At 37.3% G+C, this 23,746-nt stretch overlaps 1 protein-coding gene across 32 annotated transcripts in view; it reads left to right on the forward strand.

Annotated features, from left to right (window-relative positions):
- Positions 1-23,746, forward strand: part of HUWE1 (HECT, UBA and WWE domain containing E3 ubiquitin protein ligase 1) — a 146,478-nt gene that overhangs the window by 34,983 nt on the left and 87,749 nt on the right. For all 32 annotated transcript variants that reach the window (XM_070605492.1, XM_070605517.1, XM_070605503.1 and 29 more), the window contains 7 exons: positions 1,741-1,839; positions 2,433-2,639; positions 4,008-4,160; positions 20,004-20,066; positions 22,127-22,204; positions 23,092-23,139; positions 23,221-23,289. In XM_070605492.1, coding sequence (XP_070461593.1) covers positions 1,741-1,839; positions 2,433-2,639; positions 4,008-4,160; positions 20,004-20,066; positions 22,127-22,204; positions 23,092-23,139; positions 23,221-23,289 — 717 coding nt within the window. The remainder of the gene's footprint in view (positions 1-1,740; positions 1,840-2,432; positions 2,640-4,007; positions 4,161-20,003; positions 20,067-22,126; positions 22,205-23,091; positions 23,140-23,220; positions 23,290-23,746) is intronic.

A 23,746-nucleotide genomic window follows, 5' to 3' on the forward strand; every position in this document is an offset into this window, starting at 1 on the left:
TCAAGGAGAGGAGGAAAAAGCACAGACTTGGTTTACAGAAGGACTTTATGCCAAGGATTTTACATGCGTTTAATTACCACAAAAATTTGAGATAGCTCTTAATATTTACTTTAGGGCCGGACCTGTGGCGCAGCGGTTAAGTGCGCACGTTCCACTTCGGCGGCCCGGGATTCCCCGGTTCGGATCCCGGGTGCGGACACGGCACCGCTTGGCACGCCATGCTGTGGTAGGCGTCCCACATATTAAAGTGGAGGAAGATGGGCATGGATGTTAGTTCAGGTCCTGTCTTCCTCAGCGAAGAGGAAGATTAGCAGCAGTTAGCTCAGGGCTAATCTTTCTCAAAAAAAAAAATTTTACTTTAGGGGCCGGCCCCGTGGCCGAGTGGTTAAGTTCGCGCGCTCCGCTGTGGTGGCCCAGGGTTTTGCCGTTTTGGATCCTGGGCACGGACATGGGAACTGCTTGTCAGGCCACACTGAGGCGGCGTCCCACATGCCACAACTAGGACCTGCAGCTAAGATATACAACTGTGTACGGGGGGGTTGGGGAGATAAAGCAGAAAAAAAAATTACTTTAGAGGGAGAGAAGGTTTGGGACTTAGCTTAAGAAGAACCATTTACCTTTAAGCCCTTATTGTTCCATGTTCTGTTTTGGGTGCTAAAAATACTCCTAGTTTAAATGTCACAACAACATTGCTGGATAAATAGGTGGCATTAGGTCATTTTGCAGAAGAGAATACTGAGATTCAAAGAGGTAGCTTACCAACTACCTAATTCCAGAGCCCATGCTCTTTGTAATAGTGTACTGTCTCTCAATATGTAAGCTCCTGTTATGTGAGATAAGTGCTTTATGTATGTCACAAACATTTGAGCCTTACATTTCCAAGGTAGTTATTAGGTCTCTTTTCCTGGGAAGAAAACTTGTGACTGAGAGGTTGGACTTGGTCATGATCAAACAGCTTAGTAAACATTAAGCCGTAACTTAAACCCAGATTTGTTTGTTTCGAAATCTAGGCCCATTCCCAGGATACCATACTGCTTTACAGAGTTAAAGAGCAAGTGTAGTTCACATCTAGATGCCATGTGTTAGAGGCAGGCTTCTCTGTCCCTATCCCTTCCCCCCCCCCCCACTTTGAGAAACTTTACTATAAACTCTCAGTCCACACCTTGTTACCTGACAGATAGGCCCTCACATCAGTAAACGAGAGCAGGAATGTATGGAAATGGGAATCACAAGTAAGAATGGAGCCCTGGTTTCACAAACTTTTAGTCCTCTTTGCCATCCTACAAGTGGAGAGTTTAACGTTGCAGAAAAATATAGCCAATGCTAATCTTCGCCTTTAACTGAATTTACTAGGGCTTTTCAGTGTTCGTCTGATTTAACATTCCGTATCAGGCATTCTAGTTAACTTTTAGACCATGGTACACATTGCTTCATTTTGTTTTTATTGATGTTTAGTTTGTTTGCTTCATTTCTATTGTCTGTACCCTTCCAAGTGGTTTGGCTACATCTGCAAGTTTATCTGCATTAAAAGAAAAAGCACAGATGGATTGTTTCATGTAAGATTTCTGTTTTAATCCCAAGTGATCATCTGGCAAATTTCCATTTTTCTTAAGTAGTATATTCTATCAAAAGTTAAATTGATGAGTGTATTGGCTTAAGGACTCCTTTTCCCATTCTTCCTCTTTTGTCTCCCCTCATATTCCAAAACACCCTTTGTGAATACTTGTTTGTTTTTCTCAGCCTGCGGACTGCAGAGCCTTAATAGACAAACTCAAAGTTTGTAATGATGAGCAACTCCTCTTGGAACTGCAGCAGATCAAAACATGGAACATTGGAAAGGTATGTGAACCCAGCTACAGCTCTAGACCAGTAGCTTTTAGCCTGTGGCTGGTTGCCAAGGAAATTTTGAAAGAAAATAAATGTGAAAGGAAAATTTTGCTACCTGAGGATGAGAAACATTTACACGGGTGATGATAAAGAATCTCAACCATAAAATTCCTTTGGTTTGACAGTACGAGGTTGAGACAGTCTCAGGATTTTTACTTTTAATTTAAAAGCATCTTCTTTAGATAACTCTAAAAATGAACACTTCTGATAAAATAGGTTCTCTCAGGGAAGGTCCTTGTGTTTGTAGACCTCAGAATGTTAGCCAGATTTCTTCCTCTGGAGACCTAGCTAGGGATTTTGTGGTGGCTACTGGTGTTAGTACATATGAACCTTGATGGATGTAACAGTGGACTCAGGTCCATGTGGCTCAGAGTAAGAGTACAATCTTTCTCATGTAGGTTTTTGTACGGGTGGGGGATTGAAGAGAAGCAAATGTGAAAAGTGAACTTGTCCAGGTATCATGCTCAGCAATTCATTGTAGCAAAGCACCCACATAGTACTTTTGCCTCATTCGTATATCTTTCTCTGTCTCTTCCACTCTCCAGTGTGAGTTATATCACTGGGTGGATCTGTTGGACCGCTTCGATGGAATTCTGGCAGACGCTGGACAAACAGTGGAGAATATGTCATGGATGCTCGTGTGTGATAGGCCGGAAAGAGAACAACTGAAAATGCTTCTCTTGGCAGTGTTGAACTTCACAGCCTTGCTCATCGAGTACAGCTTTTCCCGGCATCTGTACAGTTCCATAGAGGTAGGAGAGGTTCAAACCTATGTGATGTGTTCTTAGCTAGAATTGTTCATGTCCAGAAATAAGGAAATTGCTGTTTCTCTCTGATGATTGCTTTCTTTACTTTTCATTATGGAGCTCTGGGGTTTTCAGTGTTAAAGACAATGGTAGGATGTTTCTTGGTTATAGATACCCTTCTCAGGGTTGATGGGAAGGTTCTTTACTATCACCCTCCCCCTGCCTGTCATGATTCAAGAAGTTAATGAGAATGTAATACATGTATTGAGGTGTTCTTGGGAATTTGCAGGAATTGGTCTTTGTCCCAGCTTATTAGAGCAGCCTCAGATTGCTTTTTGTTTGTTTGTTTTTTTACTGCTCTTCAGTCTCTTCTCCCCCTCCCCAAAATATATATTAATAGCATGTTACATATTCTTAGAGAGTAAAGTGGGAACAGGAATCAGTGAGCTTTTGGATTGGTCAAGAATCACTATAAGCAATAAACTGTTTTCTTTTAGCCCAACTTTAGCCTTTTTATCACAGTTGGTTAAGTGCCCTCTTGTTATGGGTTAATTTTCCTAAGTCTTTAGTAAAGAAACAAAATCAGAATCAGAACAAGCAAGTAGAAAGAAAGTGACTTGGGAAAGAAGTGGAATAACTGAAGTAAAGACGTAGCACTCAGAGTTTTAAGTGGGGGGTGCATAAGTAGTCTGCTGAAGATGAAATTGATTAGCTGCAAAAGGAATTCCATGGCCTCTGGGATAATCAGCAACTGGAAATACCTGGGTTTATTTCCAGCTACGTTACATACTGATTTTATGCTTTACTAATCAAATGCTTCAATATATTAATGAATTTTGATTGTATTAAAAAAACAAAATAGTCATTCTTGGGTTACTGTTACAGACACTGTACCATAAGAGTCATAAATGCCACCAACTGTTGTTCATATCTTTCGCTTCTATATGAAGAACCTTGTTTTAATTCCAGTTTTATTTTGTTATGAAGGATACAGAAGGAGTGTGAACTTATCTTTCTTTCACAATACTTTTAGTCTAGTTGGAGACTTAATGTTCTTGAGTTCCACTATGTATTGTAATACAGATTTGTCTCTTTTGTAGTCTGTTTCTTCCTTCACAGGGGACCCCTGGGCAATTTTGAACTGCTCTTCACATTTCTTTTACTTTTATTGTACTGTTGGCTTGCTGCCAGATTGTAAGCTTCTTAGGGACAAGGTTGCATGTTGTAGGTGTTCAAATATTTATAAATTTTTTTATTGTTAAACTTCTTGATAGCTTTGTAAATATTGACAAATCTATCACTACATTGGCATTTTAAGTTTTCAAGGCCTAGTGTGCCTGATACCATGAACTTGCCCTTTTTTGTCTCCTATAGCATTTGACAACTTTATTGGCTTCCTCTGATATGCAAGTGGTGCTGGCAGTCCTTAACCTTCTGTATGTATTTAGCAAAAGATCGAACTACATCACGCGCCTTGGATCTGACAAGAGAACCCCACTGCTAACTCGTCTGCAACATTTGGCAGAGGTGAGTCACCGGTGAAGAGCTAGAAGGGCACAAAAATTGGACTGTATAGTTTGTTTTCACTATTGTGTCTTGCAGTGTCAAAATGGATAGGAATCCCTAAGTTAACTTTACTGGCCTAATTGAGTAGAACTATTGGGGCCCACATAGCTAAGTTACAAAAAAAAAAAAAGTAAGAAATATTCCCAATTATTATGAGGTAGTTTTGAAGGATTTCATGAATCTCTGCTCACAAAGCAGAATCTCTTTGTTCAGAAATGGCAACTCTCTTTTGGAAAGAAAGTTCAGAATCAGATTCTACTTGAGAGGGAAGCATGGTACGGTAGAAGACGTGGATTTGAGTCCTGACTCTGCTTATTAGCTCTGATACCAGTTTTATCATCCGGGAATTTAGTATATCTACCTTAAGAGTAGTTTCATAATAAAATAAAATCTAGGGTACTTAGTGCTGTGTTCAGTAATTGGTTTGTGATGGTAGTAATTGTAATTGAAGGCAAAAACTCCCATATAAAATTTCAACTCAACCAAACTATAGTCCAGTGTTCCTAGAGGCAAATTGATAATACATACTCAGGTTTGAGAGAGGTAGTCATTGCTAGAAAGCTTTCTTGAAGAAAAATGGTAAGGCTTACTTTTTAAAAGTTGGTTAATGGTTACCTCACAAATAATACAAGCTTCAGGCCATTTTTAGGTGCATGATTACATAAAAAGTTTTTCTGTGATTATAAATGTAACATGTATTATGAAAATTCTAGGACATATAGGAAACTATAGAGAGAATATTAATCACCTAAGATTCATCCAGATGGGGCCTCCTTTAAAATTTGAGCTTATTTTCTTCTTGCGTTTGCGAGTATGTATGTACAGGCATTCAACCTGTTTTCTTAACATATTGTAAACATTTTCTCATGTTACTAAAATAATGCAAGACAGTTCAACATTGGAACCCCAAGTAACGGAAGGAAAAAGAAGCCATGTCTCAATAGATGCTTCAAAAGCATTTGATAAAATTCAGCACATTAATAAAAACTAATATAAACTCTTAGGAAGCTAGGAAAAGAAACTTTATAAATTACCTACCAGAAGTCATAATGGGGAAACTGAAGCATTGCCATTGAATTCAAAAGTCACACAAAATGCCACCTATTACTTTTGCCACTTAAATTTGTAGTAGAGGTCCTAACCAATACAACAAGAGAGAAGAAAGAAATGAAGGATCCATAGTAAAAGAGAAAACTTACTATTTGTAGGTGATAGGATTGAGTCTCTTGGCTTTCTTGGGAGACAATATGAAATTGTTATAAGTAAGAAAAGTACAGTGAAGTAGCCAGGTAAATGATCAATATACAGAAACAGCTCCTCCATACATTAGTAATAACCAATTGGAAAAAAGACCCCATTCACAGTATCAACAAGTATAGTGTCTTTAAGCCATATTGGGTAAAACTATAAATTTAGGAGAAGATCATGTAGGTTATATTGTGATCTACTGGTGGAGAAGGAATTCTTGAAAACCCCAAAGCAGAAACCATATGGTAAAAATTTGAATTTTAAAATACAAAATTAAGACTTCCTTTTCAATGAAAAACGTTATAGCTCATTACTACTCCTAAGGCGCTTATACTGGAATGTAAAGCAGTACACTGCTGCCTTAAAAGAAAATGCCAGTTGAGGGGCCGGCCCCATGGCCGAGTGGTTAAGTTCACGTGCTCCGCTTTGGCAGCCCGGGATTTCGCCAGTTCGGATCCTGGGCACGGACATGGCACCACCACTCATCAGGCAATGCTGAGGCGGTGTCCTGTATAGCACAACCAGTAGGACCACAACTACAGTATACAACTATGTGCTGAGGGGCTTTGGGGAGAAAAAGAAGGAAAAAAAAGATTGGCAACAGGTGTTAGCTCAGGTGCCAGTCTTTAAAAAAAAAAAAGAAAGCAAGCCAGTTGAACTGAACAGTGTGCTTACTGATGTGGTTGAATAACATTCTGGTGCAAACTCATTTTGTCATGGACCAATAACACATTCACAAAATATCCACAAATGGGCCGGCCCCGTGGCCAAGTGATTAAGTTTGTGCTCTCTGCTTCGGAGGCCCAGGGTTTTGCCAGTTCGAATCCTGGGCGTGGACATGGCACTGCTCATCAAGCCATGCTGAGGCAGCATCCCACATGCGACAACTAGAAGGACCCACAACTAAAAATACACAACTATGTACCGGGGGCTTTGGGAAGAAAAAGGAAAAAATAAAATCTTTAAAAAAAAAAAAAAAATCCACAAACAGTTGGTGGAATAGCAGTTGATCTGTAGACGTGAAGCAGCTCTGCCAAAGACAAGTTAACAAACCAGTGATAGATTGAGAGGTGTTTAGCAATATTTTAAAACTGACGAACTCTTAGTGTAGAATATCCAAGAAACTCCTCTAAATCAACAAGGATAAAGAGCAAAGGATATGGATAGATAATTCCCAGACTCGGGGAATTCAGCATATGAATAGATGCTTAAAATCATTAGTAATTAGAGAAATAGCAAATAAAATGAGAGAACAGCTTTATAAAGCTGTATCAGATTAGCAGAAATTAGAAAACTGTGTGATGGTAAGTGCTAGCAGGCCTGTGAAGCTATAGGAACGCCTAAGCATTGCTGATAGGAGTGTAGACTGGTACTCCTGGGTATATAGTTATTCCTCAGTATCCACAGGGGATTGGTTCCAGGACTCCTTGTGGATACCAAAATCCTTGGATGCTCGAGGGCCAACTGTATATCCCAAAGATGATGTCACATTATTCCATAAGGTGACATCTGTGAGAATATTGCATCATTGTGATAAAGAAGTTAGAGGCAACCCAGATGTCCATTATTAGTAGATTGGATGAATAAAATGTGGTGCATGCATACTATGGAATATATAGCAGTTAGAAGCAGTGGACCAGATAATACACAACATTAATAGCTTTTAAAAACAGTGTTGAGTGGGGGAGGAGTTAAAAAATATTTATTGCTCAGTACTATTTCTGAAACTTAAAAATGTGCACACAAAGCAACATATAGTTTTGAGAAAACAAAAAGGATAGATAATCAGAAGTCAAAACTATTGCCTTTGGCAAGGAGAAAGGAATGTGAAATGGGCAACAAAGGGACAGATGGTTTATATAAATATGTAAAAGAAAATAAACCTAACCAACAATATTTAAGATCTGTTCTAACAGAAGTAAATCTTTACTTATATATTTAAAAGATGGTCTAAATTTGTTAACAGAGACAGATAGGAGTTTTTGCTTGAGAAGGCTCTGTATAGTAGAAGCCTTCTTTGAAATTAGGGCCAATAGTCGGTAGGTTAGTTATTTTTAAAAATCTTGTTAAAGCAGAAACTTTTTTTACAAGTGATTAATACATACCATTTTCTAAAACTAAAACATAAATGTCAGTTCCTTAGCCGTCTTTATAATGTAGGGCCAAATACTTTACTTTGAGTAAGAAACAGAGTGTTATCTTACTTACATACACTAGAAATGTAATTTGATTTCTTTGAAGTGGAGCAACAGTGTGAAGATTTTAGTTGGTAACGGAACCTGAACGCAGAATTATAAATTTTTATAATTTAACTCTGAATCTCTTTTTCTCTAATTTGAAACATTTTATTTTAGCATCTTTTTAGTCTTTGCAAAATATTCAACTTAGTTTTTATAAAATAATTCCCTTTTCTGCTTAAATCATTGTTTGATATAGTATTTAAAATAACATGATTATTATACATACAGCTGACATAAATGAGTTTGGGGACAAACACACCTGACTTGGTACACATACAGATAACTGGTGGAAGCAAAACAGTGCCTACAGCATCAGTCAATATGTTTTACAGAAGGCTTGGAGAATGCACTTAATCTGTCAAATTGATTAAGTGGAGATCTCTTAATAGCATCAACTGGAAAACGAAAATGCACGAAAATATCTAAGAAAACACTGATAAAGAATCAGAGTCATTTGCTGTACCAGATAACAAATATCATAAAAGCCATAGTAATTTCAAGCTTTTAAATTGGCACAGGAATAGACAAATATGTCTGCCGAACGAAATAGTAAGGCTCATGTTGCTTATGATCCAAACAGTAGGACACTTGGCTCTTTGAGGGAAAAATGTGTATAGATCATTTCTTCACGGTAGTCACACAAATCCTAGAAACATTTAGAGTTAAGTACAGGCAACCTAGAAGCCATTTAAAAAATTGACAAATTTCGTTATGTGAAAATATGAAAACTTCTCTATGATAATATAGTTATAAATAAAAGATGACATCTTAAACAGGGAAAAAATATTTGCAGTGTATACAACAAAGGAGTGACACTCAATATGTTAAAGAACTCCTACAAATAAATAAAAATCTGAGAATCCCAGTAGAAAAATGTACAAAAGCATATGAACAGAGAGTTCACAGAGGAATATGAAATATTTCTTTAAAATTGGCCAATAAACATGGAAAGATTACACTAGAATAATCAGGGGAAATGTACATTAAAGTGAGATCATTTTTAACCATTAGATTGGCAATAATATCTAGTATTGGCTAAGTTGTGGGGAAACAGTTGCTTACAGACTCTTGGTTTATGAATGCCCTTTTGTAGGGTCATTTGGCAGCACCTGTTATTTAAAAATGTGTACATATTATTTCACCCAGTAGTTCTGTTTTAAGTAAATCATGTTATATTCAAATGTGCACAAAAATGTATGCATACATATTCTCATTGCACCATTGTTTGGAAAAAGTCCAAAAGTAAAACTTTCTTAGTAAAGTCCAGAAAGTTATGTATCTAATAGTAACTTAGAGAAAGGAAATTGAATTTGGGGAGATGATGGTGGGTGAGTTTCATTTTTTTATTCTCTACTTTGAATATTTTATGGCTACAATGTATTATATATTACTTTTATGATTAAATGTGAGAATTGGTAATGACTCTTTACACATTTTTTTTAGTGACTATAATATTGTATGTTTGTAGGAACTATAGTTTAGTTGTTACCTGGTTCAATACCTGTTATATGTAGTCCTCTTAATACTCTGAGGGTAGGAACTCTTATCCCCATTTTACAGATGAAGAGTATGAGGTTAAGCAAGGTGATGTGATTTGCTCATAATTCCCACAATTAGGAAATGATGGAACTGGGGTCGAAACCTCACTTATTTGCTTAGACGTGCCATCCCCTTTCCGATGGTTATACCATATTGGGTGGTTTTGAGATTTCCGAACAAGCTTTACATTTAGGAATGGAAGAGGAGCACTCTAGAGTTAATTTGGTACTTTGTATAGAGCCACAACAGCACCTATCAGAATTAATATCTTGTCAAATCATGGCATCCTACTTTTAGGCTGATTATCACATACTGATATTTTATAGTTTTATTAAATTAAATGTTATGACCATTTAGAAAGAAGTTAAGATGCAGACTGTACTTTTACATGGCACATATATGCAAAGTGTGGATTCTTTTTGCTGCTGTTGTTTTTGCGTGGTTCAGTATTACTGCGTTCTTTTCTTCCCTTGGATCATTCTCGGACCAGGAAGGATTGCTTAAATGATTGCTGTTATGTTCCTTTGTGTTTTGGGTTCCTTTTAACTTTGACAGGTATGTTTCTTTTTGTTCTAAGTTGGGCTAACATCGAGACTGTAGATTAAAGGTTGATTTCTAGTCCTGGACAATTTGGGATCTTGACAGCTGCAGTACATTGATGCCTTTGCTAATATGAATGTGCTTGATGCTTTGCTATAACAAATAAGAGAATTTTACAGGTTTTTGAAGTTTAGGCATATGCTACGTGTTTACTAATAGTAGATACCATTACTAGTACCCCTTATTAAATTTTAAAACTTCGCTTTTCTCTGAAATGTAACATTTCTCTAAAAATGTGACTTGTTGATACTTTCCCGTACATCTTCCTTTTGATATGTAACTTCAGTTCTTATAACAATGGTCTTCATAGACATTTTGGTTCATGTCTCTTCATTTTTTAGGCAGCTTCCTGAATCTGAATTCCTTTTGTCATCCCTGCCCTGTGCAACAAACACATACGTTCACTTGTATGTGTTTAAGAATTTGGGTTTAGAAATGGGACCTAGTTCTGTCAACAGATCAAATTAATTGCAGTTTATATATCTATGACTTGGGGATCATGATATCTACCTCATCGTTTCTAGGATTAAACTAAAGTCATAAATAAAATTCCTAGATTTAATGTTGATCATGTTTAAAGTACAAGTTCTCAATGAATGTTAGACCTTGTACTTTACACATCCTTGTGTCATTTAATCGGAAAAGATGGTATAAGCATCATTTTCTCAATTTTATACATAGGCTCAATTTTGAGGGTAAAATCAAGTAACTTGTTGCACGGCTATCATTGAAGATGAACGTAATAGATAGGTCTCTTAAATCTTTCCCTTTTCACTGGTTTCTCCTATCTATATGTATATTTAAAAAGAGCAGAGAAAGCGAGAACTTTTTTTCTTGGTCAGTCTAGCTAAAGGTTTGTCTATTTTTGTAGATCTTTTCAAAGAACCAAATTTGGTTTAGTTGATTCTCTCTGTTTTTCTATTTTCTGTTCCATTTCTCTCCTCTCTAGTTTTTTTACTATTTCCTTCTTTCTATTTGCTTTGGGTTTAGTTTGCTATTCTTTTTCTAGTTCCCTAAGGTAGAAGGTTAGGTTACTGATTTGAGAGCTTTCTTTTTAAATATAGGCAGTTACAGCTGTAAATTTTCCTCTAAGCACTGCTTCCAATGTATCCCATAAATTTTGGTTGTCATATTTTCATTTTCCTTCATCTCAAAAGAATTTTCTAGTTTCCCTTGTGATTTCTTTCACCCGTTGGTTGTTAGGAGTGTGTTATTTAATTTCCGCATATTTGTGAATTTTCCAGATTTCCTTCTGTTAACAGATTTCCAGTTTCTTTCCATTGTTGTTGAAGATACTTCGTATGATTTTATTCTTTTTAAATTTCTTGAAGTTTGTTTCGTGGCCTAACATATGATCTATTCAGGAGAATGTTTTATATATGCTTAAGAAGAATGTGTATTCTGCTGTTGTTGTGTGGATTGTTTTGTATATACTTGTTAGGTCTGGTTAATGTTCAAGTCTTCTTGTCTTTTGTCTGCCCTGTGGATTACAACTAACATCTTAATTAATGAAAAGTTAGTTCAAATTAATATCAACTTAGTTTTAACAGTAGACCATAACTTTGCTCATATTTGTTGCCACAAGTTACATCTTTGTACATTGTGTGCCCGTCAGCATAGATGTATAATTACTGTTTTATGTACTTGTCTTTTAAAACACAGAACAAAAGAGGAGTTCCAAACCCAAAATAAATTAATACTGACTTTTATATTTATCTATGTAGTTACCTTACTGGTGTTCTTTATTTCTTCATATGGAGTCAAGTTACTGTCTCATGCCCTTCCATTTCAGCCTGAAGGACTCCCTTTAGCTTTTCTTGTAAGCCCGGTCTACTAGCAGCAAGCTCCCTCAGCTTTTATCTGGGAATGTCTTAATTTCTCCTACATTTCTGAAGGATAATTGTGCCAGATGTAGAATTGTTGATTGGCAGTTCTTTTCTTTTAACACTTTGAATATGTCTTCCCACTGCAGTCTCGCCTCCGTGGTTTCTGATGAGAAATCTGCTGTTGATCTCCTTGAAGATCTCTTGTATATGACAAGTCACTTTTCTCTTGCTGCTTTCAAGATTCTCTCTTTGTCTTGGCCTTTGACAATTTGATTATACTGTGTCTTTCTGTGGATCTCTGTTGTTTTGGCCTATTGGAGTTCATTGAGCTTTTTGGATTTGTAGATTCATATCCTTTGTCAAATTTGAGATGGTTTTGGCCATTATTTCTTTTTTTAAAAAAAAGATTGGCATCTGAGCTAGCAACTGTTGCCAGTCTTCTTTTTTTTTTCCCCTGCTTTTTCTCCCCAAATCCCCCCAGTACATAGTTGTCTATTCTAGTTGTGAGTGCTACTGGCTGTGCTATGTGGAATGCCACCGCTGCATGGCCCGATAAGTGGTGCCATGTCTGCGCCCAGGATCCAAACCAGTGAAACCCTGGGCCGCCGAAGCAAAACGCGCAAACCTAACCACTGGGCCACACGGCCAGCCCCTTGGCCATTATTTCTTTAAATAATCTCTCTGCTCCTTTTTCTCCTCTCCTTCTGGGACTTCCATTGTGCATATGTTGGTACACTTGATGGAGTCCCACAGATCTTTTAGACTCTGTTTACTTTTCATTTTTTTTCTTCTGCTCTTTAGACTGGGTAATCCCAGTTGAGCTATCTTCAGGTTCATTGATGCTTTTTTTTTTCTCTTCACCTTCCAATATTTATTTTCAAATATGCTTGTCTCAGAAGTTTTGCAAAAGTAATACATATTCAGTGTTGAAAATTAAGAAAATACAGAAAATTGTAAAGAAAATAATAATAATCCTCAACCACCATCATGTAGAAAAAATAACTGTTAATGTTATGTTTGATATTATGTTTTTTCTGCCACATGACCTATAGTTGGTATTTTCTCACAGCATCAAATATTCTTTGAAAATGATGTTTTTAAAGACTAGACAGTAGTCTTGGCTTCCAAACCACCCTCCTGGTCCACCTGGAACTCTATGACTGGCCTTCTGTGTCTCTTTGGTGCCTTCTCTGCTCAGCCTCTGAGGGTTAGAGTGGCTCAGGGCTCCACTCCAGGCTCCTTCTCTCATCCACCTACATTCTGCCTAGGTAATCTCATGCAGTTTCGTGGTTTTAAGGACCACTGACTCCCAAAATTGTACCTGTTTTCCTTGAACCTCAAACTCATAAATTTACTGCCTTCTCAAAATGTCTACTGGATATGTAATTAACACCTCAATTGTAATGTATACAAAATCAAACTTCTAACCTCACCTCCCGTTTCTCGCCCCCTTCCCCCCCAGTTCAGTCTATTCCAGGTACCTGGCTCCCTTGCTTAACTGGACAGTGCCAGACATTCTTGCTGCAGGGCCTCTGCACAGCTACATCCCCAGTTATCTCTATGGCTTGCTCCCTCATCTCAGTGAGGTCTTCCCTACCATCCTCTTTTAAAATTAGAACACCCTCCATACTCTCTATCACCCCTTTATACTTTATTTTTCTCTGTAGCAAATAGTACCCTCTGATGGTCTATGTATTTAATTAGGTTCATTGATTCATTCTTCTCCCTGCTTAAATCTGCTATTTGGACCACTCTAGTGAATTTTTCATTTCTGTTATTGTGCTTTTCAGCTCCAGAATTTCTGTTTGCTCCTTTTTTTTTATGATCTCTAACTCTTTAGTGATACTCTTTATTTGATGAGACATCATTCTCATGGTTTCCTTTAGTTCTTTGTATATGATTTCCTTTAGCTCTTTGAGCATATTTAAAATAGTTGATTTAAAATCTGCCTAATACGCTCAATGTTGACTTTCTCAGGAGCACTTTCTATTAATCTATTTTTTCTGGCTTTATTGAGATAGAATTAACATATAATATTTTGTAAGTTTAAGGTGTACAACATGATGATTTGGTACACTTATATATTGCAAAATGATTACTACAGTAGGATTAATTAATACCTCCATCACCTCACATAATTACCATTTCCTTTTTGTGGTGAAAACAGTTAAGATTTATTCTCAGCAACTTTGAAGTATATAATACAGTATTGTTAACTATAGTTACCATGCTGTAGTTAGATCTCCAGGTTTGATTTCATCATATAACTGGAAGTTTGTACCCTTTGACCAGCATCTCCCCATTTCCTCCAACCCTCCGCCCCTAGCAACTACCATTCTACCCTCTGTTTCTATGAGTTCAGCTTTTTTAGATTCCACATATCAGTGATACCATACAGTAATTATCTTTCTCTGTCTGTCTGACTTCACATACTAGAATGCCCTCAAGGTCCATCCATGTCACAGAAAGCAGGATTTTCTTCTTTCTCATGGCTGACTAATATTCCATTGTTTATATATATACCACATCTTCTTTATCCACTCATCCATAGATGGACAGTTAGGTTGTTTCCATAGCTTGAGTAGTATGAATAATGTTGCAATGAATATGGGAGTGCAGCTATATCTCTTTGATATCCTGATTTCATTTCCTTTAGATATCTACTCAGAACTAGGATTGCTGGATCTCATGGTAGTTCCATTTTTTAATTTTTTCTGGAACCTCCATACTGTTTTCCATAGTGGCTGTACCAGTTTACATCCCCACCAACAATGCACAAGGGTCCCCTTTTTCTCTTTCTGACGATAGCTATTCTACCATGTGTGAGGTAATAGCTCATTGTGGTTATGATTTGCATTTCCCTGATGATTAGTAATATTGAGCACCGTTTCATGCACCTATTGTCCGTTTGTATGTCTTCTTTGGAAAAATGTCTATTCAGTTCCTCTGCCCATTTTTAAATCAGATTGTTTGTTCTTTTTGTTCCTGAGTTGTATGAGTTCTTTATATATTTTGGATGGTAATTCCCTATCAGATGTATGGTTTGCAAATATTTTCTTCTATTCCATAGTAGGTTGCCTTTTCATTTTATTTCTCTTGCTATGCAGAAGCTTTTTAGTTTTATATAGTCCCATTTATTTTTGCCTTTGTTGCTTGGGCTTTTGATGTCATATCCAAAAAATCATTACCAAGACCAGTGTGAAGATTTTTATCGTATGTTTTCTTTTAGGAATTTTATGGTTTCAGGTCTTATGTTGAAATCTTTAATCCATTTCAAGTTCATTTTTTTGAGTGGTGTAAGATAAGGGTTTAATTTCATTTTTTTGCATGTGATTATCCAGTTTTCCCAGCACCATTTTTCGAAAAGCCTGTGGTTTCCCCACTGATTATTCTTGGCTCCCTTTCAAATGTTAGTTCACCATACAAATGAGGGTTTATTTCTGGGCTTCTTAATTCTGTTCCATTGATCTCTGTGTATGTTTTTGTGCCAATATCATACTGATTTGATTGCTATAGCTTTGTAATAGTGTTTGAAATCAGGAAATGTGATACCTCTAGCTTTGTTCTTCTGAAGGATTGCTTTACCTATTCAGAGTCTTTTGTGTTTCCATACAAATTTGAGGATTGTTTTTTCTATTCCTATGAAAAATGTCACTGAAATTTTGATACTGATTACATTGAACCTGTAGATGGCTGTGGGTAGTATGAACATTTTAACAATGTTTCTGATCCTTGAGCACAGGATATCTTTTCATTTGTGTCTTTAATTTCCTTCATCAGCATTTTATCATTTTCAGAGTACAAATCTTTCACTTCCTTGGTTAAATTTATTTCTAAGTATTTTATTGGTTTTGTTTGTTTGTTTCATCGGTGAGGAAGATTGGCCCTGAGCTAACATCTGTTGCCAGTCCGCCTCTTTTTGCTTGAGGAAGATTGTTGCTGAGCTAACACCTGTGCCAGTCTTCCTCTATTTTGTATGTGGGACACCGCCATAGCATGGCTTGATGAGCAGTGTGTAGGTCTGTGCCTGGGATCTGAACCTGCAAACCCCAGACCACCAAAGCGGGGCATGCGAACTTAACCACTTAACCATGACCGGGCTGGCCCCACTGTTTTATTCTTTTTGATGGTATTGGAAATGAAATTGTTTTCTTTTTCAGATAGTTTGTTGTTAGTGTATAGAAGTGTGACTGATTTCTGTATGTTGATTTTGTATCCTATGATTTTACTGAATTTATTAGTTCTAACTAATAGAATCTTTTGGGTTTTCAACACAGAAGATTGTGTCACCTGCAAACAGAGACACTTCTTCGTTTCCAAATTGGATGCTTTTTATTTCTTTTTCTTGCCTAATTACTCTATCTAGGAACTACAGTACTATATTGAATAGGAGTGGTAAGAGTGGCCCACCCTTGTCTTGTTCTTGATCTTAGAGGTAAAGCTTTCAACATTTTACCAATGAGTAGGGTGTTAACTGTGGTCTTGTCATATATGGCCTTTATTATGTTGAGGTATTTTCCTTGTGTACCCAATTTGAGTTTTTATTATGAAAGGATGTTGAATTTTGTCAGATGCTTTTTCTGCATCTGTTGAGATGATCATATGGATTTTTACCTTTCATTCTGTTAATGTGATGTATCACATTTATTCATTTGCGTACTTTTAACCATCTTTGTATCCCAGGGATAAATCCCACTTGATAATGGTGTATGATCCTTTTCATGTGATGTTCAATTCAGTTTGCTGGTATTTTGATGACGGTTTTTGCATCTCTGTTCATTGTGGATGTTGGTCTGTGGTTTTCTTTTCTTGTAGTGTCCTTATTTGGGTTTATCAGGGTAATTCTGGCCTCAAAATGAGTTTGGAAGTGTCCCCTTCTCTTCAATTTTTTGGAAAGAATTTGAGAAGGGTTGATGTTAGTTTTTCTTTAAATATTTGGTGGAATTCATCAGGGAAACCATCTGGTCCTCGGCTTTTTTTTGTTGAGTGCTGGTGAGGAAGATTGTCCCTGAGCTGACATCTGTGCCAATCCTCTATTTTTAGTATGTGGGATGCTGCCACAGCATGGCTTGATGAGCAGCGTATAGGTCTGTGACTGGGATCTGAGTTTGCAAACCCCAGGCTGCCGAAGCAGAGCATGCAAACTTAACCACTACACCACCAGGCCAGCTCCTGTTGAGTGCTTTTGATCATTGATTCAATCTCCTTATTCATTATTGATCTGTTCATATTTCTCTTTCTTCATGATTCAGTCTTAGGAGGTTATATGTTTATAGGAGTTTATCCAATTCTTGGCAAGTTACTCACTTTGTTGGCATTTTATCATCTAATCTGTTGACTATTTGTTCATAGTAGTCTGTTATAATCCTTTGTATCTCTATGGTATCAGTTTTAATGTCTCCTCTTTCATTTCTAATTTTATTTGAGTCTTCACTCTTTGTCTAGCTAAAGTTTTGTCTGTTTTGTTTTATCTTTTCAAAGAAACCAGCTTATTTTCGTTGATCTTTTCTCTTTTTCTGGTCTCTGTTTAATTTATTTCTGCTCTGATCTTTGTTATTTCCTTCCTTCTTCTAACTTTGGGCTTAGTTTTTTATTTTTCTAGTTCCTTGAGGTAGAAAGTTAGGTTGTTTATTTGAGATCTTTCTTGTTTTTAATGTAGGCATTTACTCCTATAAACTTCCCTCTTAGAACTGCTTTTGGTGCATCCCATAACTTTTGATATGTTGTGTTTCCATTTTCATTTGTCTCAAAATGTTTTTTAATTTCCCTTTTATTTCTTCTTTTGACTCATTGGTTGTTCAGGAGTGTATTGTTTAATTTCCACCTATTTATGAATTTTCCAATTTTCTTCCTGTTACTGATTTCTAGTTTTATATCATTGTGGTCAGGAAACGTACTTGGTGTAATTTCTTAATTCTTCTTAATTTTCTTCTTAATTTGCTAAGACTTGTTTTGTGACTTATATAATCTCTCTGGGAGAATGTTCCATGTGCATTTGAGAAGAGTATGTATTCTGCTGCTATTGGAGGAAATGTTCTGTATATGCCTGGTAGATCCATTGGTCTGAAGTATAGTTTGAGTTCAGCATTTCCTTATTGATTTTCTGTTAGGGCAATCTATCCGTTATTTAAAATGAGATATTAACATCCCCTACTATTGTTATAATGTTGTCTTTTTCTCCCTTCAGATTTGTTAGTGTTTGCTTAATATATTGAGGTGCTCTGATGATGTGTGCATATAATTTACAATTGTCATATCCTCTTTAAATTGACCCCTTTATCATTAAATATAACAACCTTCTTTGTCTCTTGTTATAGATTTTGAATTAAAGTCTATTTTGTTTGATATAAGTATAGCTACCCCTGCTCTCATTTGGTTTTCACTTGCATGGAATGTCTTTTTCCATCCCTTCACTTTAAGCCTGTGTGTGTCCTTAAAGCTAAAATGAGTCTCTTGGAGGCAGCATATACTTGGGTCTCTTTTTTAAATCCATTCAGTTACTCTATGCCTTTTGTTTGGAAAATCAGTCCATCTACATTTAGGGTAATTATTGATAGGCAAGGTCTTAGAAATGTCTTCTTATTTTCTGACTATTTTGTATTTCCCTTGTCTTTTCTTCTGCTCTTCTTGCCTTTGTGAATTGATGGTTTTTCATAGTAGTATGCTTTGATTCCCTTCTGTTCATCTTTTGTGTATCTATTTTAGGTTTTTGCTATGTGGCTACCTCGGGCCTTACATAAAACATTTTATAGATACAGCAATCTATTTTAAACTGATAACTTTGTTTGCATACAAAAACTCTACCCTTTCACTTCCCCCACCTCCCTTTTATGTTTTGAGGTCACACTTTACCTCTTTTTATATTGTGTATTCATTAACAAATTACTTTAGCTCTTATTATTTTTAAGATTTTTGTCCTTTAACCTTTATCATCCATCGGTAATTAAGACAACACCAAATTGTTGTTGGGGTTGGAGGGTAGTGAGAGATGTCTTATTCGGCCATCTTGCTGACATCACTCCTCATGTTGCTGTAATTTATTTTTTTCCTGTGTGTGTTTTAATAGTGTCTCGTTTCTTTGCATGCCTCAGTTTTTTGTTGAATAATGGACATTTTGAATATTACAATGTGGCAACTCTGGAAATCAGATTCTCACCACTCCCCAGGGTTTGTGGTTTGTTTAGACTTTTTTAAACTGATTTTGTAATGCTTTGTTTTGTGTGGTCATTGATGGCTCTGTTCTGTTAGCTTAGTGGTCAGCTAGTGTTTTGCCTTAAACTCCTAGAACCAACAACAAAAACAAAAATCTCCTAGTCTTTGCAAGTGGATTCTGTGTGTGTGTTGGTATCTTGAATATCAATGCTCAGTATCTTAACCAGGAAGTTTACAACTCTGCCTTAGACTTCACTTCTAGCTTCTACAGAGCCTGATGATCAGCCCAGAGGCATGGAGCTTAGGGCCTTCTCAGGTCTTTTCTGAGAATGTGCCCAGCCTTGGGCATAGATGTGGTTTTCTAGACTTGCAGGGATATGTGGAGCTTTTCAAAGCCCTTATTCCCCAAAGCATCTTGTTTACCAGCCTTTCTTCCCAAGCTTTTCACTTTGTCTGTTGTTTACCCCAACTGTATGCCTTGTCCCAGGAAGCAGGGAATAATGCCTTTACTCTTGAATGTCTTCAACAAATGCCTACCCCACCCCTGAGAGAGTTCCCAGTTAGGCAAAAATGATTGATACTGTAAATGCTGTTGAAAATACAGGGTAGTTATTAAGCAAGATTATATGGCTGGAGTTTTGGATTTGGGGCCAATAGTATCGTACAAGTTGAGCCATTCTCCCCCATTACCTTAGAGGCAAGTACTTGTTGAAAAGTTTTTAGACTTTGGTCTGGCACAATAGAGTAAGAGTAAGCAATGTAGAATCTTCTGCTTTGCAACTTGGCTCATGTCAAAAAGTGAGGAACTAGAGAGCATGTGATTCCACCTAGTGAGGGAAGTGGGCAGGCTAAGCATGGAAAGCATAGTACAGTACTGAAGGCCTGATGGGACAAGACGGACCTGTCAGCAAGCATGACTGCAGGCATATAGAATGCAATTGCTTGCAATAGCTGCTTATGTTCTTCCCGGTAACATCCTCATAGAACAGTGAAATTGATCTCATTGGAGGAATCACCTGTAGGCAGACTTTCTTGCCTTGAGTCTTAGGTCCTTGCTTCTGTTTTCTCCCTCTTTTTGTTTGACTTTGACATTGGGTGTCTTCTCAACACTTTGTTCCAAGCAACCACATACTCTTAAATATTTTATAAACATGGCTACCTTAAGCACAGTTTTAACACTGTCTTTTTCCTTTTCCAAGAGCTGGGGTGGAAAGGAGAATGGCTTTGGACTGGCAGAATGTTGCAGAGACTTGCATATGATGGTAAGTAACTCTTGATATGGATGTCTTTTGGCAGGGCTGTGTGTGATCTCTTTATGAGCCCAAGTTTACAATGAATACATGGTATATAAAGTCCCACTTCACATCAGGACCTCTGAGGAACCTGAGATCAATTGAGACATAGCACACCTTGTCTAGAAATACATGGGCTTTCAGTTTGCTGGCAGTAGAGGAAGAATCTCAGAAACTGTGTATGTTCATATTTTGCTCTTGAGTAGGAAACTGCATTTGGTGAATCAGTTTGAAAGTCATGAATAATTCCCGAAAGTGCATTTGCTTGCATTCTCTCACTGTAACTATTGGAACTCTGGACAGTCTGGCATGATTTAAGAATGGCTGCCTGGAGAGTGGTTCTGCCATTAGGATTATTGAGAACTTATAATTTTTTGTGTTTGTGCTTTTCATGTTTGCCCCTCATGCCCTGTCCTGTTCCTACCTTTCATCCATGCTTAGGTAGGAGTTCAGGCTGTCCTTCCCTCTGCTTTGATATGTTGCTGTGGAACCACAAGGCACAATTGGATTTGTTATGACAATTCTGTGCCAAGATGCAACTGTATTTTCCAGCAGATGTACTCTTTCATCAGTTTGTCATGTATAGGACAAATGGCTGCGATGAAGTTTAGTGACTTTTATCTTAGCAGGCCTTTTTCCCCTGGAGAATGGCTCTTTTTCACAAAAAAGTACAAATTAGAACAAATTACTTTCTCATCTTAGCTGGTATACTTTCTTTAGTGTACTGTATATGAATGGATATTGGATAATATGGGAGGTGAGTGTTTGTTTAATAAAGCTACATAAATCTTCAAGGGTGTTCAGTTTAGAATTCTAGTTCTGAGAAAATAATTTTTCATCTTAAAGTTCGGTTGGGGGTCTGGCCCCATGGCCGAGTGGTTAAGTTTGCACCCTCTGCTTCGGCGGCCCAGGGTTTTGCCAGTTCGGGTTTTGGGTGCAGACCTAGGACCACTCATCAAGCCATGCTGAGGCAGCGTCCCATACAACAGAGCCAGAAAGACCTACAACTACAATATACAACTATGTACTGAGGGGCTTTGGGGAGAAGAAGGAAAAAAAAAAGATTGGCAACAGATGTTAGCTCAGGTGCTCACCTTTAAAATAAATAAAGTTTAGTTGGTTAATTCTGAGCCTCCTTATGTATATCAAGCTTGTTCTTTACCCCTTGGACAAAACAGTATGATACACTCTACTAGGCTTGCATGATACCTGTTACCTGTTTTGGTTGCAGCCTGTGTTAAGAAATCACACATCCTTTTATTTATTGATACTTGGCATGTCATCAGACTTGAAGAATATGACGTGTACTGTAAAAGGAAGTAATACATATACATGTTAAAAAATTCTCAGAGTATCAAGGAGTATACAATAATTCTCCATCTCCATACGCAACCACTGCTACTGGTTTCTTTCAAGGATACATTTTAATAGGCATGCTGTTGTGGTCTTACTCTGTTTTTCATGTTGCTTTTCTTGAGTTAAAGAGGATTTGTTGTCAGGGTCTGGTTTATAATGACTTGATATCTACCTGTGCAGAAACGCAATTGGATATCATGAGAAGTGCTGTAGGGAGCATTTGAAGAATTATGAAGGTATGCCCATGAGGCATATTTTGAATAAAATGTTCCAAAGGGTGATGATATACACTAAGGTTTCCATCAGAATGTTCTTTTCCATTCTCGAGCTGGTACCTAATCCTTGTATTTCTCCTTCATTGTTTCTTGGATTCTTACTTGCAGCCTTGCCCCTCTTTTCCCTCTGGAGAATAGCTACAGTCAAAATTGACCTCTTGAAAGAAAGGGCAACTGGTAACTCATGAGTAGAAATATGAAAGCTTTCTGGTGCTCTGGGCTCCATCCTCCTGATTCTGTCTTGTTAGAAGACATCTGAGCTTTGCTCAAGACAAGGAGTGAAGGCACTGTAGCTGCTGACTACACTACTCATTCTACTTCACAATGAGTTGGACAAGGAGTTTGTAGGAAAATTTGAGAGAAGATGGTATCTGATTCTTTCATGTGCTTTATACACAGAAATACCCACCCAGTGCAACTACACTACACTTTGAATTCTATGCAGACCCTGGGGCCGAGGTCAAAATCGAGAAAAGGGTGAGTCTCATTCAGACTTGTTCTGATAGTCTACAATCTGCTATAACTGGGGTTGACTCTTGTAGGACTCCTCAGGTAAGTGAGGGAATGGTTTTGAGCTACGTTGCTGCCCTCCCAAGGTAAATATACCTAGCAGCTTCTCAGGAATAAGTGTTCATTGTATGCCCAGCTCTGATAGGTTTGGATCTTACTTGTGTTGGAGCTGCCAAAAGACAGGACTCCCTTTATGAGGCACTGCTGTGACTTGTATGTTTTTCTTAGTCTCAGTTGAGAATTCCAACATGCAGTATAATTGTCTGGATAGTGATGGCTCAACTTTCTCTACTTAAGCCAGCCTTTAAGAAGTCTATATATTGCTTACACAGTCCTACTTCAATTATCTGGTCATTCCATATTCTATGAGGAGATATTAAAATTCAGTTTCATTTAGAAGTGGCCTAGTGAATAAGGTCTTTTTTTCCTTCTGCCTACAATACATAATAAATACATAAATACATACATAATCTTTCTAGATTAATGGTGCCTTGAAAACAGCTCCAATGCATATTTAGAGAGATGACATTTTCATGGATTCAGTCTTCACTATGAATACAGAGGCTCTTGAGTTAAGTCGGTGAAGGTTAAAAAGGGACAAGGAAGAATATGAAATGTGTCTCACTCTGTGCATTATATTTTGATACTACTGGCTTCAAAGAAGCTTTCCTGAGAATATTCTGTGTATAAAATCGGTGTTTTGAGGGACTCTAAAGTTACCTTGATTTTAAGAGCATTCAATTAGGTTTCAGCCTAGGGTGACATCTTGGCTTTCTCAGACAATTCTTGCAGTCCTGTGGCAGGAGAAGCTAAGGTATACAGTGACTCCTAACAACTCTCCTTTTTAATTTCAGACAACTAGTAACACACTACATTATATTCACATAGAGCAACTTGACAAGGTAAGAAGAATCTTTGACTGTTGGCTAGTTTCTTAACATTTGGTTCTCATTTTGTTCCTAACTGGTTTTTTTCTAATGTAGATTTCAGAAAGCCCATCTGAAATCATGGAATCTCTTACCAAAATGTACAGCATTCCTAAGGATAAGCAGGTATATGTCCTAAAAATATTAAAGGATGTAGTTGTTATCCATATAGGTTAATGTGCTGGGCTGGGAGACTGTACCAGAAAGAATCGAGTCAGGCCATGGGCAAATTAATTATCCTCTATGAGCCTTAGTTTCCTCATCTTTTATGAGCCCAATACTTAACTAACTTCCTAGGTCTTTATGAGAGCTTGAGGAAAGCACTGCCTTACTCACCATGAGTATCTAATAAGTGGTGGTAGCTCAACACTTTGGATACCAAAGGAGAAACCGTTTACTTGTGTTGTTTTTTTCCTGCTCATTGTGATAGTGATAAAATATTTAATTTAGTTAATAACAGTCAGAACTCTTGCCAAATCTCTCCAGTTTGTTGCCTGTCAGTATAGTGAGAGTTCTTAGCTTATAGTTGGGATATTGGGGTTCTGTGAGCCTCTGATCTTTTGCTTCCATTTTGTCAGCTAAC

Source organism: Equus przewalskii, chromosome X (assembly GCF_037783145.1).
Source record: "Equus przewalskii isolate Varuska chromosome X, EquPr2, whole genome shotgun sequence".
Classification (NCBI taxonomy): domain Eukaryota; kingdom Metazoa; phylum Chordata; class Mammalia; order Perissodactyla; family Equidae; genus Equus; species Equus przewalskii.